This window comes from Panthera onca, chromosome B4, assembly GCF_046562875.1.
Source record: "Panthera onca isolate mPanOnc1 chromosome B4, mPanOnc1 haplotype 2, whole genome shotgun sequence".
Classification (NCBI taxonomy): domain Eukaryota; kingdom Metazoa; phylum Chordata; class Mammalia; order Carnivora; family Felidae; genus Panthera; species Panthera onca.
Window position 1 is genome coordinate 91226421 of NC_138345.1, and position 17297 is coordinate 91243717.

The 17297-nt window shown below is 40.5% G+C and overlaps 1 protein-coding gene across 10 annotated transcripts in view; it reads right to left on the bottom strand.

Moving 5' to 3' along the window:
• GRIP1 (glutamate receptor interacting protein 1) overlaps positions 1–17297 on the bottom strand; it is a 691569-nt gene that overhangs the window by 185000 nt on the left and 489272 nt on the right. For all 10 annotated transcript variants that reach the window (XM_078449707.2, XM_081796205.1, XM_081796204.1 and 7 more), the window contains one exon: positions 6520–6600. In XM_078449707.2, coding sequence (XP_078305833.1) covers positions 6520–6600 — 81 coding nt within the window. The remainder of the gene's footprint in view (positions 1–6519; positions 6601–17297) is intronic.

Genomic DNA, 17297 nt, shown 5'->3' on the forward strand with positions numbered 1-17297 from the left:
AAAGGGGTAGAGGGAAAAGACTTGCTCCTCGCAGTTCCCGCACACATGTCCTTGAGCCTCTTTGTAAAATGTTCTTCAGACCCTGGGAGGCTGTGCTGGCCATCACGGTCACGCGGTCACTCCGTGAGCTTACTGTGTGTACCCAGGGCGTGACATTGACTAAATGCCACCACTCCTATAGCACAGGGGGACTCGGGAAGTATCGAGGCACAGTACTAACTCGCGACAAATGATTTCCCCCTAAATTGCACGCTGGGAGAATTATTATTTAAAAATTGTTTGCTGCATATGTACCACTTCATTATATTTCATCCATTTTTACTAAGGTGTGAGAGGAGTTCAAACGTAATAGACTGCCATTTTTTGAATTGCTAATGAAGGCGGCAGCATTGAGAACACAAATCAGGCTGGCTGGCTTTGCCCAGTGTTATTTGAGAAGTCAGTATGTACAACCAGCCACATGGCCAAGTGGATCGGTTCTCTGGGGGAAATATTTAATGTGTACCTGCCATATTAAGTAATAAGTTCTGCCTTGCACCACTCTATTTATAGACTGGCTATTTTCACGTCATTTTTAGCCTTTTTGCTACAGCAGAACACTTGAACGAATCATTCTCATCTTGCCACTTGTATTGTTAAATTCTGCTCAAACTTTCAGTGTTCCAGAACTGCACAGATATTGTCTGCTCAGACAGAAACACGTAAGGCTGGAGGGAGACCTCTGGCCTTTAAAATTCTCTAGCTTCTAGCTGACCTATATTCCATTCATTAGTCTTGGGCAGCAGACGATTTCCTTAGAAATGCCATATTTGGAGCAGCCTCAGGGCCTGCTGAACAGCATATTCAAGGAGTCAGGAAATATACGGTAAACAGAGATTGTTACACTCGTTTTGTAAAGGAAGTGTATTAGTCATGAGGGAACAGACCGCACAGAGAAAACGTGCCTGCTGATCTCTGCCTGCTCATTCATTCCACAAGTATTGACTGGATACCTACCACTTGCCTAGCGTTGTTAGCTCTATGCAGTGGACACACGCTGGTGAACAAGACATATACAGCAACTGCCCTCCAGTCGCTTACGTTTTAGTGAGGGATTGAGAAAGCAGAAAAAACAATAAATTGAGCAGTTAATTTCAGAGAATGGTAGATACAGTACCATGGACAAAACAAAGGTGGGGGTGTGGACAGGATCTCAGACACATGTGCAGCTCCCAAGACTCTTGACTTTACCACCTTAGCCATTTACCTCTAAAGACGTGATATAGTTCTGCTAATTTCTTAAAAATGCAACAATTAGAATGCTGGTAAACCCTGTTGTTTTGTGTTCTTACTGTGGACTCTGAGGGGCTCTGGTAGGGCACACCCCGGACCTAAGTCCCCTTGTCCTTACCTTAGCCCTGCTGGATGTTTTGAGGACACAGGGACAGCCTGACTGAGTAGCAAAGGTGCTTGTCTTCGTATTTTACCGCACGGGTCACTAGCTCACTAACACCAGAGTCTGACTCAGTATCTTTGGGCAGCATTAGTGCACCAGGCTACCATTCCTTTCTTTTTCTTCTTCTTCTTCTTCTTCTTCTTTTTTTTTTTTTTTTTACTTTTTATCTTTGAAATAATTTGAAAATTATAGAAGAGTTGCAGGACCACTATGAAATACTCCTTCATACACACACACACACACACACACACACACAGAGATCAATTTTTCTTTTCTGAATCATATGAGAATACACTGGAAATATAATGGTCCTGGGGCGCCTGGGTGGCTCAGTCGGTTAGGCGGCCGACTTTGGCTCAGGTCATGATCTTGCGGTCCGTGAGTTCTAGCCCCGCGTCGGGCTCTGTGCTGACAGCTCAGAGCCTGGAGCCTGCTTCATATTCTGTGTCTCCCTCTCTCTGACCCTCCCCTGTTCATGCTCTGTCTCTCCCTGTCTCAAAAATAAATAAACGTTTAAAAAAAAAAATGGTCCTTTACCTCTCCCCTCCCAGCTTCATTGAGATGTAATTGACAAGTTAAGTGAACAATGTGATGATTTGATATATGGATACGTTGTGCAGCGCCTTTTTTTGTGTGATGCCTCATACGTGCTTGATTCAGCTGACTTTAGTTTACCACCTGTGAAACTTGCCCACTTTTTTGGAGGAACTCAAGGGTGGAACCAAAAGGAAGAAAGGAGAACCAGCCCCAACCAGAGTAAATGCCCTTCATACACCTGAGCAATGTCATAGCTGTAAAATCCTGTGTAAATGTCACACTATATATGCTGTCATAATGAAGATTTTGACCAATGAAGTGTCAAATTGTGTGTTAACAAAGGCAGGGAAATGCTGAACAGAGAGGGCAGAACCTTTAAAATTCTTGTCCTTTCCTTCTTAATTCAAGGTTGACAGCTTCTCCGTGGTGCCAATGGCCTTGTATGATTTACCAGACTGATTTTCCAGTAGGTGTTGACCCTCCCTGGATGTATTCTAAACAGCTTGGGTGTATACGTCTGAGGCTAATGGACATTTCAGACTCAGCTCCATGTTTTTACTCCCGCAGCAAACACCCAAACGTGAGAAGCAAGAATGACTGATGTAGACTTCATTCCATTATGGCCAAGTTGATAAGTGTCTTTTTTATATTCTAGGAGCAAAAACAGATATCTTACACAAACTTTTGTAGCTCATTCTGGCTACAGAGTTAAGATCATTTTCCCAGGGCACCAAGTTTGCAAATACAATAGATGTGAAACGCTTGACAGCTTCTTGTATTTGTGAATTGCCCAGGAATCTTTGTGAAGACTAGCATAATAAAAGAAAGCTATCCTACTTGGAAAGAAGAAGCATGTCGAATAAATAACGCACTAACTCTAAGCCTTGAGGTCTATAGCAGTAGTCTATCTTTTTCCGTCATTCATGTTGGACATACATAATTAAATGCCTCATCTCTAAGTGGGTAAAACCATAAATTATTGCACAATGTGTTAAACTAAGAATCAGTACAGATTTCCTTTAATAATTTGGACACAACCTTCAAGTGGTAAACTTTACCAGTAACCTGTCAGACAGAGGGGAACAGATCAACAGATTGTTTTTAATAAACAAATATGTGAGAGAACCTGTTACTTCAAAATATCTTTGTACTTGGAAATCATCTTCTCTTTGATAAAAAAAAATGGGCATAAATGGGTCTGAAGATATGCCTCCTTAATATTTCTTAATAGACTTAACAGATCTTTCATCTAAATTTAAACTTCAGGGTCGTAGACACTCATGTCATTTTTTTACTGTCATCATTATTAAAATTTTAAAAAGCCTCATGAAAGGCCAAAAAATCTTTTTTGTTCCTACACATTTAGTGTCATAAGAGAGATGGCTAAAATGACAAGTTTCCAAATAACATGAATAATGCATTTCCCCTTTATCCGAAGCAAGTGTACATTGCTCCTAAAGGATGTTTAATCCATTCCCTCTTTTTTTGTTGTTGTTTTTTGGAAGAGAAATGGAGGACAAGGAAAGGAATGAAAGGATTTACAGCTAGAACTGTCACTTCATAAAAGATACATATTTGACTTGTGAAGTATAAAATAATTGCTGTAGTAATATTGAGTTTAGACGGGGTGGTAGATCTTAATATGAATAAAAAGCAAATTATATTTCTGTTAACATTCAAGGTTATTTCTTTGGGACAGAATTATTACACATTACTCTTTATTATGCCATGAAAACAGTGGAGCCCATGTTAAGAAATCTCATCTATGTATAGGTATATAAATATTTACTCCAGGAAGCCCCAGGTCTACACTTGTAGGATAAGTTTCAAAGAATGGAGCTTTCATAAAAGTTGGATAGAGAAGTTTAAGATGGCTTTCTCTACCTTACCCTTTTCCTCCACTACCTCTCACCCCTTCTATCAGAGAAAGTGCTCACATGAGTGATCATCACCATCACTGGATGGTTGAGAGTGAAGTCTGGGGGTAGATGTGAGGAAAGCCATAGCTCCTTGAAGGTTCCAGTTTCCTTGTGTTTGCTTATAGTGCCCGGGGCAGCAAAATGGCCCTGGGGCTAAGGCTATGTCTGCCCTAAGAGTTACCTTTGCGCTGAGAAGATCCGGGGTCTGCCGGATTAGCCACGCTCTTGTTTAGGCCTCATTGCAGTTCCTTGCTGCATTTTTCTCTAGACACATCTTTCCTTGCTACCAAGGTGGTAAAACACCTTTGAGGAAAGTAAGATTGGCAGGGGAGCACAGGAGGAAGGAACGAAGGCTGTAAACCTGCATTTTGCTCTTATGCTCCGTGTGGTTCAATGGAGTTCATCCAGAGAACATTTCAGGATTTCTCAGCTAAAGCTCCAGCAATGAATAAAGGCCATGCATTTCCCCCTGCCTCTTCCTCTGTGTATCTCTTTCTCATGGGGTAGGGGTAATGGGGTAAAGGTGGTAAACATAGTAGGTGACTGGTTAAGACTTCTGGATGCTGGGTTAGATCTCTCCTTAAGTGACCTCTTGGCCTAAGATCAAGGGAGGATGCCCCCCACAACCTTCTCCCCCCCTTCCCCCCCCCCAGGACAAGAATAGGTTCTTGTAAGTAGTAAGACAGAAAAGTCAAGTAAGTACAGGTTCAGAATTCCAAGTATTAGAAGTCAGTCAGGAAACAGTTTCTAAGAAGTTCCTTAATTTTCTCCTTGCGATAATAGTAAGTAATAATCAGCTATTAACCACTTTGGTTTCTTAGCCCTCTGGGTGGTGACGACTTTCTTCTTGGGCTATTCTAAATAAGAAAATTTTCAGGATCCCCAACCCTTCTGGCTGCTACCTCATTAAAGAACAACAAAAAGGTGTCTGTCCATGTTGAAACCCCAAGAAAATAACCCATGAAGCCTACAAAATAGGTTCATGATTCTAATTAAATTGATTCTAATTAAATTGATATAAGGAGGGCTAAAGGAAAAAGTTCTGTAATGAAGAATCACTATATGTCATGAGCTAAGGATTATGATGAATGACTTCTTTGTACCTAGCGCGTAACTTGAAAAACTACTTAATGACTTTAGGGAAAAGTTTGACCCTCAAACATGTTATAATTTAGTAACACTAGAGAACCCATGAAAAGAAAACATAATTATAGTCAGTGCTTTTGTTTAATATCACATAAAGGGGAAAGGACACTAGGAAGTCCCTTCACTCTTCCCAAGAGAAGAGTATTGCATACTGGCTAATGTAGACAAGCCAAGAAGGAATTGATGGATAACTGGCATTCTTGAACTTCAAACTTTGGGTACTTCCTTACTGCTGACAAGGAGAAAGCAGAGAACACAGCCCATCGCTGACTACAGTAGTTTTTCTAAATGTGATCAGCACTAAGAATGATGGGTTTATGGGATGGAATAGAAGAAATCTCCGCACTGGGTGATGCCATCTAATTATAGAAATCAAATTACTTTAGAATCTTCAAAACACCCAGACAAGGATGTATATAGCATGTTCACAATATGGCTCTTTACAAGCCATGTACTTTCATAATGAATCTAAGCCTTCACAGCAAGAATAAAAATAACCACATGTCATTCTTATAAAAGTAAATAATAATCATGAACAGGGTTGCTCAGAAACTGGACTCATATTGCTCTTATTCAGATGGAAAAATTCCCCTATTCACTGACAGATTTGCCAAACCATTCAACTGAAATACTGGAAAACACTGCTTTCTTTCTCCTGAATTTTTAAACTACTATGCTATGCTCTAAAATCCCATAGCTAAGATTTAGCTGTGCTCAATTCACTTGTACAAAATATATAAAGGCATTATTTTTATAAATGTCTAAGTGTATTAACGATTTTAACCCTTCTTTTAAGTATAGTTACTTCCATAAGAGGTTTTTCACAAATCAACTAGCTTTATAAATTTTGAGTAATATTTTGAATTTTTTTCCCTCTTTTACAACTTTTGTGTCATTCTCAAATTCAAAGCTTCAAAAACATTGAAGTGTTGGGGTAAGGCGTTTAAGATATTTGTCCAAAATGGTTTTTTTGAAAAAACAGGTATCACTTATTGTGTCATAGGAATCCTAATAGCAGCTTCCTAACGAGACAAAGCCCCAGAATTTTACAAGAGTTGCCCAGTGGAAGTAAATCCAGGTTCAAAGAGATAAGAAGAAAGGAGTAATTTGTTATTCAGAATATATATACGTTCGGCCACAGCAATTTTGAACCCTTTGTTCTGCCTTGTACGTCTCAATAAAGAAATAGATGCTGCCGTGAAAGTCACCCCCTGAAAACAGAGAAGAGAGTAAGTAAATGAGAGAGCTGACATAACTCCAAGTCATTTTACCAAGGAGTTGCACATCGGATGATTTCTCACAAGTTGGCAAGCTTTTCCAAAGTCTAGTTTTTATGAATATCCTTCGAACAAGTTGGGTGGAATGCAGTCTATACCCTATGAAATATCATTGATTTTTATTACCAAGTTGGAACTGTTTAGGATCACCAAATAACAGGGTTCAAAAGTAAAACAGCTGAAAAATCCAACAGTCTGGTCTAACCTGGGATGCTCTGTCTCCTCACAGCCAACGCTCCATCAGGCGGCTTTGTCTGGCTGGCGGATTTAGTGTAGGGGCTCTCATCTGCAAAGGTACAATGAAGCGTTTGGTTAATTTCCATCCAGTTTCTAATGCAGTGAAGATTTTTTAATGGACTGCAATCCTTCTGCCAGAGAGAGGTGATATGGTATGGTATGGTAGAAAGAGTCAGGAGATCGGAGTGTTAACCTTGGCTTAGCTGTGGGGCAAGTCATTTAAAATGCACTGAGCATTGCTTTTCTCCCCTATAAAAGAGGGAGAGAGATACTTTCTCATCTACCTCTTAGGACTGTCAGGATCAAGCTGTCGTGTACCTGAAGGCATAACATGGTAAGAACTATGCAATACAGCATACAAATTATTTGCCTGTCACCTACATGCATTGATAAATAAGTATCAGTGAATATCAATAAGAGGAAGACAAAGAAGGAATAAAATGGCTCAGTGGGCACTAAGAATAATCAGGTAGAAGAACAAAGGAAATGAAACGAAATGTTATATTTCAGATGACAGGGCATTATAAGCAGATGACAGAGCATTAGTATTGCAGGAAAATAAAGACACACTAAATTAGTGGGTTCCTCTTGGAAGTGCAAAATGGCATCCAGATATATGGAGGGACATGGACATTTAGAGTAAGACCAGAGAAGCTATGCTGAGAACAGGAAAGGAATGATGGTTTGGCAAAAGAGGACGTATATTGCAATGGGCTGATCTGCCCTCTTTTAGAAAGAGATAAAAATAACCTGCAGAACCATAAAGAGAACAACTGAAAAGACAGAAGGACCAAAGCTCAGCATATCTGTGACAGGCAAGAAGCTAGATGAGCAAAACACTAGGTGACAAGATCATAGAGGTGATGGATCTATGAAATTCTAAGTAAAGTGGTTTTATTTAAATATAGAAAAGGATTTAATCTGGCTTGGAATACAGGAGTAATGAACTAGGATGGCAAATGTTAGGGTTAAAAAAGAAAGGAAGAATTCTTCCTAATTTGCATGAGGCATTTGTATAAAGTAAGAGATGTCTGAGTGACAGTCTTAAACATTTTCAAGAATAAGATATGTATGGCCATAGCGGACATAATGTAAAATAATTATCTAGCATATCGAGTCAAGCTAGATGACCCAAATGGTACTTCTGGCCATACTGTAAGGTAAGTTTGTCGTGGGTGTTGTTGTAATAGGAAACCACTAGATGATTAAAAAGAACTGTATTGTACAATGCAAACTATTAAATATAACAAGGAGTTAATTCGGCAAGTAGGCTTTATCATCTGAAAACATTAATTCTCCCAACTAAGTGGTTTGTGTTTCAAAATTGGGGAACTCAATTCCTTTCTACGATGTACTTCTGGTTGAAATGATTCATGATTTCTTCATAAAACTAACAAGGCCTTTAGAAGCAATGACAAAAAGCAAAGATTGACACTGTTGTAAGCTGCAATTAACTTAAAAAATGGAAATCACGCTGTTTCATGTTTATATTCCATTTGTCACACAATTCTTTATGTTCTGCCAACCACAGATATAATGTACCAACTTTCAGATACCAATATAATCAACAGCATCATTTTTGCTTATAATATAGTATCCTGGATCTTTGACTCTTCTCGATGCAGATGCAATTTTGAGTATAATCAGAAACCACAAGACAAAATGTAAACATTGCACTACAAAAGTCTCTATTTGCCCCATCATTTCCACTTGAGTATTTGAGTGTTTTTCTCACAGTATTGATTTAATAACCAGGCAATGTGTTTTATACAGCACCTATTAAAACAAACTTACTATATATGAAAATTTGGATTCTTTATAAAACTAACTAAAAATATATTTCCCTTTATAATCCAAATCTTTGAAACTGTATGAGTACAGAGCGCTGAGTCAAGGAGATATGGATCATAACAACTAGTTTTAGGAATAGCATCTTGGAAGCCTAAAAGCTTTCTTCCGTTTTAAGTTTGTCAAGAGTCCAGCCAATTAAAGTCTTGGGTTGAATCCAGTGTTGGATTTTCTTAAAGGGCAATAAGAGATTTACCCAGGAGACTCTGGGGTTTTTTGCACTCAATGTTCTATTTTAAGGAGCTATTTCTCTAGAAATTTACCACTTTGCACTACAAAAGTAGACAACTTTGGTGAAGTTGTTTTCTCATTTATATTTGAAAACAGTTTCCTTGATTTAGAGCTGACATAGTCTAGCTATGCACATCCTAAAAGGTTGACACCACATTACAGATGGCCACCTGGCCAGCCTCTACATATCCATTCCCCAGTCTCCCGCTCCTTCTCCCAGTATTAAGAGTGTCCTTACTGAGCATAAACAAAAGTAAACAATCATCTAGAAGCCCAAGTTGTATTGGTCAAAGTTCCAGACTGAAGTAAACTTGACATTATCTAAGAATAGCTTGCCAAAGTCAATCAAGGTGAAAGCAATAATTCCTAATGGAAAGCAAGTCAGAATCCTGGCAACGTTTATCATGAGAAGTAAGCCGAGCACAGCAACACAGCAGTGTGGCACCATCTCACATTTGCTTTTAAGAATACATTCTAAGATATTCTAAGAACATCTGTTTATTTTAAACCTCTAGGAGGCATCATGGGCCTTTTATGAAAAAATGCCCATTACAGAATGGACATCAACTCTTGATGTGATCTACTCAAAGTCAACTCTTTGACTTTGAAGCAAGTGTTGTGAGTGATTCAAACTTTGCTTGAAAGTAGAATGGAGGAAAGACACTGAATAAATCAGTGGCTGATGGCTCTAGAGCAGGATACTAAAGGACAAGAAGGTCGGGGGCACCTTTTTAATCCTTAAGCGGAAAGTCATGGAGAGCTATGGAGTCTTCTATTGTGGTTTTCTCATGTGTTCCTTAATGGAGATTGGTTGACATAGCATCAGAATTTCATGTTATAAGGAATAATGTAGGCTAGTCTTTTCATTTTACAGTCAGGACTTAAAGTCCAGAGAGGTAAATTTATAGAAGAACACACATCTAGAGTGAGTCTGGACTGAATTTCGTTTATTTTTATTCTCATGCTCTTTCCTCCTTATGCCACTTCCTCTTGCATGAACAACGAGCTTTGATAGTTCTTATTTGCATGTTTCTGTATCATACAGGTAAGCGAATGAACACAACACTCCAGCCACCAGCTTGCAAAACGTAAGTTGAATTCCTATGGAGAAGGCTATGAAAATGAGCAATCAGAGCTAATTTCTTTTGTGTGTATAGAAATCTCATTTCCCCCTCCTCCATATATTTGTTTGCCTAACATGAAGTGTATTTAAGTTGTACCATAGTATCAATCCATCCTTGTAAGTTCACTTTTTGGAAGATAAAAATTTAAAATACATGCCAGTACAATTCACTGTTCCTCAGTTAAGGTCTTAAAAGGTTCCCTGAATATAAGACCCGTGTTAATGCTTCTTTATTTTATCAGGGAGACACTAAACAGACTTCCAAGTTCCATTCAATTACACAGGTGAGTTAAAAAAATAGGTCAAATAATAAGGAAAGGAATCAATCAGTAGATAATATCTCTAGAACAGTGCCTGACACATAACATGTATTCGTTAGACATTTGCTAATAGATGATTGAATTATATTCAACTTTTCAACCTAGGGCATTTATTATAGATTTATTATAAATTAATTATAAATAAGCAACCTGAAGAAAGTCAAATATTTGTTATGGACCATCCTTCTTCCTACCTCTGATTTTCTTTTTCTAGGTTTATAGCCAAGTCCTTTTAATGTCACATCATCTTCCAATAGCTCTTAAGTACTGACTTAATATGTATTTAAAAAATTTGTGACTCTTTATAAAAACTAATATTGAAATATATTTCCTTGGGGCACCTGGGTGGCTCAGTCGGTTAAGTGTCCGACTTCAGCTCAGGTCATGGTCTCGCGGGTTCGTGGGTTCAAGCCTTGCGTCGGGCTCTGTGCTGACAGCTTGGAGCCTGGAGCCTGCTTTGGATTCTGTGTCCCCCTCTCTCTCTGTCCCTCCCCAGCTCGTGCTCTGTCTCTCTCTGTCTCTCAAAAATGAATAAATGTTAAAAGAATATTTTTATTTAAAAAAAATTTTTTTTTCAACGTTTTTTATTTATTTTTGGGACAGAAAGAGACAGAGCACGAACGGGGGAGGGGCAGAGAGAGAGGGAGACACAGAATCGGAAACAGGCTCCAGGCTCCGAGCCATCAGCCCAGAGCCTGACGCGGGGCTCGAACTCACGGACCGCGAGATCGTGACCTGGCTGAAGTCGGACGCTTAACCGACTGCGCCACCCAGGCGCCCCAAAAGAATATTTTTAAAATAAAAAATACATTTCCTTTAATTTTAATTCAGACTACAGAAAGATTTATCAAACGTCCTTTAGGATAATGCCTCTAAGCAAAAGAATTCTGATTTTCACACAGGACTTCCAGCCTTGACTTTGATGATAGATCACATAAAAAGGGATCCTTATTGAAAGTCACCATAGGGGCAAAGCAGACATTCAACTGGTGAGCTACTGTTCACTGAAGTGAATGCTGTAAGTAATCATTAAGGGCACCATAGGGTGTCAGAACTGTCAACCTTCTCTAATGACATCTTAGCAGCTAAATAATCACTGTCACACATGATGGCCGCCCACTGTCATAGGGGCTATGTATTGGTTATAACAAGGAAGAGCATAGGTCCCCTTTAGAGTGACATCCCATGAGGCGAGGGAAAATGCCCTCCATTAAATGGAGAATCGACACTGTGACAGAGGCACAGAAAGGGCTTAGCCAAGCATATACTTACAACAGAAGTGGAACAATGGGAAGACCATCTGTCCCTCTCATTCCCCCAAGTTTGGTCAGTCTCCCCATGTGTCAAACACAGGAGTGGCAAACACAAATCATTTGTTTTGATTACATATTCTGAGTGAAGCTGGTTTTTGTAAACTTGGAAAGCAAACACAGGCGCCTTCGTTCTGCATCACAACCAAAGCCCATGCTGGGGCTGAGAAAACCACATCTTGAGGAATGGACTCAGGTCCCCTCATGTTCTCATAACCTTGAATAGTTGCTTGATATCAAATAGCATCCATGTGCAATCAGGCTGCTTCTTGTCTCTCCATCTCCTGCCTCCCCTAGTCCCAGTGTCTGGGATTCCCAGCGGGACAGGATATGACTATGGTTTCAAGAATCTCGAGCTGTGTTCATGGCTTTGTTGAAGAAAAAAAAAAATAATTTCCTTTGGCTGAGACTAATCAGCCTATGCTAAACAATGCCTAGCAACTAATTATGCACAATTGAGGCGCTAGCTAAGCCAGCAGATCTCTTAACTTCTTGATTGGGGGGGGGGGGAGGCATTTTGTGCAATTAAACATTAGGACCACTTCCTAGCAGCGGGGAGATAGGCAGCTCATGCCACAATGTTCATGCACGTCATTACCAACTCCGAAGAAAACTGTTTTTCATGAATGGAACAAAATGAAATCCATTGTGAAGGGAATGATCTGCCTCTTGAATTCAATTACATCCCAGAAATTTTAGTGCCTACTGTGTGCAAACTAAGAATCAAAGTGGATAAAAGATTATAAAACTTTAAGTGGAATGGTGATTGAGGAATCCTTATTGCTTCATGGGTTTGAGACTGGAACATGTGCTTCATTAGCTGATGGGAGAAATGAGCATGGGCTTAGGGTGCTGGTGGGGAGGGGCATGGGAAGAGAAAGGGAGAGCCACTGAAATGAACTTATCCAGAGCTCTGCAAGCAGAAAAATCAAGAAATGGGCCATTTTAGTTTTCAGCTAACATGGAAGTTTTGTGTGACATGGGACCATAATCTTTTCATTTCATCCCAGCCCAGCATGAATGTGCTGTAAGTCGGCCGTTTCTCTTTTTTAGATACTAGACCTCCAGTTTCATTTGCTGCCTTGGCAGTGTGGGGCACATTCTAAAATTTAAGCAAGATGTCCACAAGGATAGCTGTCAAAGGGTTTTGACAATAGAACTTAGTTATGTCTTATCCTTATTAAAATAATGTATAAATACAAGCACCATTCCCTGCATAATTTATTTTTTTTTTAATTTTTTTTTAACATTTATTTATTTTTGAGACAGAGAGAGACAGAGCATGAACAGGGGAGGGGCAGAGAGAGAGGGAGACACAGAATCTGAAACAGGCTCCAGGCTCTGAGCTATCAGCACAGAGCCCGACGCGGGGCTCGAACTCACGGACCGTGAGATCATGACCTGAGCCGAAGTTGGACGCTTAACCGACCGAGCCACCCAGGCGCCCCTCCCTGAATAATTTAAAGAAAAGCACAAAGATACAGCACAATACTCCTCTTCAATCCCAAATGGTTCCTAATCTTTGATAAAATAATATTTTTTCCCCTAGGACCAAACAAAAAATGCACCCTCAATCTTTTCCAGAGTCAGAAACTTCTGAGTCTTAAACGGGCTTCAGTTCTATTGCTTTGGTGTATGGAAGCAGGTTGGATACCTGCTTACAGCTGATCATGAGCATGAATTAATTTCATCTCCTTGCCCAATGGGATACAATAGTCCACACACTAGATTTAAACCAGAAGAAAGGAGGAATGATCTGAGCTTGATGGCAGGAGGCAGAGGCGGTGTGTTGCTCCTGGACAGTCTTCTTCCTATTAAGAGATGGTTTTCCCCTCTCCAACTGTCTTTCCCTCCTCTCTTGTGTTCTTTGTTTTGCATCTGCGTGGCATTGTTGTCTATCCTTGGCTCTGCAGGTTTCTGTATAGTTTTATAGATCAGACACAGATGTGCTTTACATTCTTAAATGGGACCAAGTCTTTGACTTTTGAACATCGAATAAAAAAATCATCCAAACAGAGAATGACTTCATTTTAAAAAGAAAGGTACAGTGGTTTTGTCACAATGATAGAATGTCCTCTAAAATTATATCACAATCACATAACCATTTCGGGGATTACATATTTACAGCTAAACACCATGCCAACCATAGAGCTCAGATTGCTGCAGGCTGGTCGTATAAGACCATTTTTCTCCCTCACTGCCCCGTTAACTAACTCCTTGCTACTCAAAATGTGGTCCATAGACAAGTGGCATTGGGCATTGCCTGGGAGCTTGTCAGAAATGCAGGATCTCAGGCCCCGGCCCAGACCTATGGAATCGGATTTAACAAAATCTCCATGTGATTTGTATGTGCATTAAAGGTTGGGAAGCCCTGTTCCAGTTGATCTGACCCAACAGCAACAGCACGGGTAGTGATGATGCATCTGTCCTATTCGTCACCTGATAGTGTCAGTGGCAGCCCACAAAGAAGCTGGCAGAATGGCTTCAATGGTATTCCCAGTTCTTAAATATGATAATTATCAAATTACTTATAGAATTATTTCCTCAAATGGAAATGAAACTGGGGCAGTGTTACGATTCTGAGTGAATTTCATCTTTTCCCGATCCACTCTACACCCCTTTACAATCCTAAAATGGCTAGTTCATGGGGTAACTGGATACATCTAAGGTTAGATTACCTACAGCAGTGGATGGATTAAGGTGGAGACAGGAAATAGTATGGTGTGATTACCCCCTAGCCAATAAAAGTCGACTGAAAATGTAAAGTTATGTCCTGCGTCATGGTGGGGACATGGGGGAGAGAATCTTCTGTGGTACTCTCTCCTTAAACTCTTTTTCTCCAGACACAAAGTTGCTCCCTTGACGCATGTGCACAGTTCTCTTGGAACCGGGGAGGTCTCCAGCCCAGAAACTGGCCTATGATCTTCATGGGGGGGATACATAGGACCACTGCAGCCCCCGAGCATCTGGTCAACCTTGTGGAAATGGTCTGCAATAACTGTGCCTCTTGGTGATGCCTACAGTTTGTTTCAAAGAGTAATATCTCGGGCCAGGTTAATTTGCAAATCCTCTCTGAAATTAATGAGCATGAAATTGCACATTTTCTGCCTCTGGCATTCCTCTTGCTCATGTGTCTGAATCATAAATGATAACCCCTATGCTTCTTCTTAAGTACTGTTTCTAGCAGGAACAGATGAACAAGAGTCACAACAGTCACAGGCTGGCCTCCTCACCAAGGAATCAGTATTTCTAAAGGGATGGACACAATGCCATGAAGCCTATTTTCATTACCATAACAGATCCCAACTAAAAACTTAAAATTTTTTTTTTAACGTTTTATTTATTTTTGAGACAGAGACAGAGCATGAACGGGGGAGGGGCAGAGAGAGAGGGAGACACAGAATCGGAAGCAGGCTCCAGGCTCTGAGCCATCAGCCCAGAGCCCGACGCGGGGCTCGAACCCACGGACCGTGAGATCGTGACCTGAGCCGAAGTCGGACGCTCAACCGACTAAGCCACCCAGGCGCCCCCCTCCCCCAACTAAAAACTTTAAAAAGTTAAAGTCAGTACAGCTTCTATGTAGGGAGAGTATACACTTTAATTCTTTGATTTAACCATCAGATTATGGCAGCTGATATTCTCGGTATCTTTTTTTTTTTTTTTTTTTTTTTTTATTTTTGGGACAGAGAGAGACAGAGCATGAACGGGGGAGGGGCAGAGAGAGAGGGAGACACAGAACCGGAAACAGGCTCCAGGCTCCGAGCCATCAGCCCAGAGCCTGACGCGGGGCTCGAACTCACGGACCGCGAGATCGTGACCTGGCTGAAGTCGGACGCTTAACCGACTGCGCCACCCAGGCGCCCCAGCGGTATCTTAACATTATGAAACTGTGTAGGCTCCACAGGTGCTTAGCATTAGACTAAGAATGTGGGGAAAAATATGAGTTACTTCAGGGTAATGAGCATTGGGTATCTAAAGCCACATTTGCTAATTCTTATTTAAAAAGTGCATCACTGGGGTGCCTGGGTGGCTCAGTTGGTTAAGCATCTGACTTCGGCTCAGATTATGATCTTACAGTTCAGGGGTTCGAGCCCTGCATTGGGCTTTGTGCTGACAGCTCAGAGCCGGGAGCCTGTTTTGGATTCTGTCTGTCTGTCTCTCTCTCTCTCTGCCCCTCCCCCTGCTCATTCTCTCTCTCTCTCTTTCTCTTTCTCTTTCTCAAAAATAAATAAACATGTGGGGCGCCTGGGTGGCTCAGTCGGCTAAGCGTCCGACTTCAGCTCAGGTCACAATCTCACAGTCTGTGAGTTCGAGCCCCGCGTCGGGCTCTGGGCTGATGGCTCAGAGCCTGGAGCCTGCTTCCGATTCTGTGTCTCCCTCTCTCTCTGCCCCTCCCCTGTTCATGCTCTGTCTCTCTCTGTCTCAAAAAAAAAAAAAAAAAAAAAAAAAAAAAAAATTAAAAAAAAAATAAACATGTAAAAAAAAAGTGTACCATTATTCAGGAAGAAGTATGTGGGTATCAATAGGCTAGAACATATCTGAGTATTCTTGGGCGGGGGGTTCATATGATTATACATAATAGAACTGGAGCTTGGTGGGAGGATCAATAGAAGTAAAACATTTGGAGTAACTAAGGTTCCCCCAATTTTTGACCAATAAATAAGATGAAATGAAGAAGTTACTTTGATTAATACAGAGAGCAAACTGGTGGTTGATGGGGGTGAGGAAATGGGTGAAACAGATAAAGGGCATGAAGAGTGTCCTCGTGTTGGTGAGCACTGAGAGATGGACAGGACTGCTGAATCATTACACTGTACATCTGAAATGAATATAACACCGCATGCTAGTTCTAGCTGAATAAAAAACAATTTTTAAAAAAGGAGTTACTTTGACACATATTGATCACAATTTCAACTGGAGTAACTTTTAGAGAAAAACTTTTACGAGTACATAGATCTTCCCGAGCGAACTCGTGAAACAAAATGTTAAACATGTCTCCATTGAAAAGACTGAGATTTTTTTTTTTAACGTCCCAATAACAATGGTCACGGCGTCAAAAGTGGATCATTCAAGAACTCTTCTTTTACGTGATCTTACTGCAAAGCTTTCCATATTTAGAACATTTCAGTATGAAATTTCAGTTACAAGAAAGAGGTCAAAGTTTGCGGAAAAAAATTAGAGGAAGGAAAATGCAATCAGGGCGACTTTATTTTAAGAGGTCTAAATCTTGGGCCGTGCCTGGTGGCTCAGTCAGTTCAGCGTTCGACCTCAGCTCAGGTCATGATCTTGCGGTTGATGAGTTCGAGCCTGGCGACGGGCTCTGTGCTGACAGCTCGGAGCCTGGAGCCTGCTTCAGATTCTGTGTCTCCCTCTCTCTCTGTCCCTCTCCCACTCCCACTCTGTCTCTCTCTCTCTAACTCTCTCTCTCAGAAATAAACATTAAAAAAAAAACTAAAAAAAAAAAAAAAAGAGGTCTAAATCTTGTGCCAGTGAGGGAAGAAACACTGGATATCATTAGATAAAAGAAGGATTCACCTATGGGGGGAGCATTCTGGTATAGGTTTGATTATTGAGAAAATAACCTTTAAAGCCCTCACCTGGTGCTCCAGCAATCAGTGACATTATGCAATTTTACAACTAAGGCAACTTTCCAATCTGGTTCAGTGACTTAGTATTTTTTCTTTTTCTTTTTTTCCCTTTTTCTTATTAACCAAGTATAGTGTAAGCTAAAACAAATGCCAACTGCTGGCGAACGACTTTATACAAATAAATGATCAGCTAGTCACTATTGCTGACAAATTGCTAAACGAAACCGAAAAAGGATAACCACCACCATTCAGACTTAGTTTCTAACACATAAGCTGAAAAATCTGTCTCTGTATCTAGCATCCTGGAGAAAAAGAATGGGGAAAAA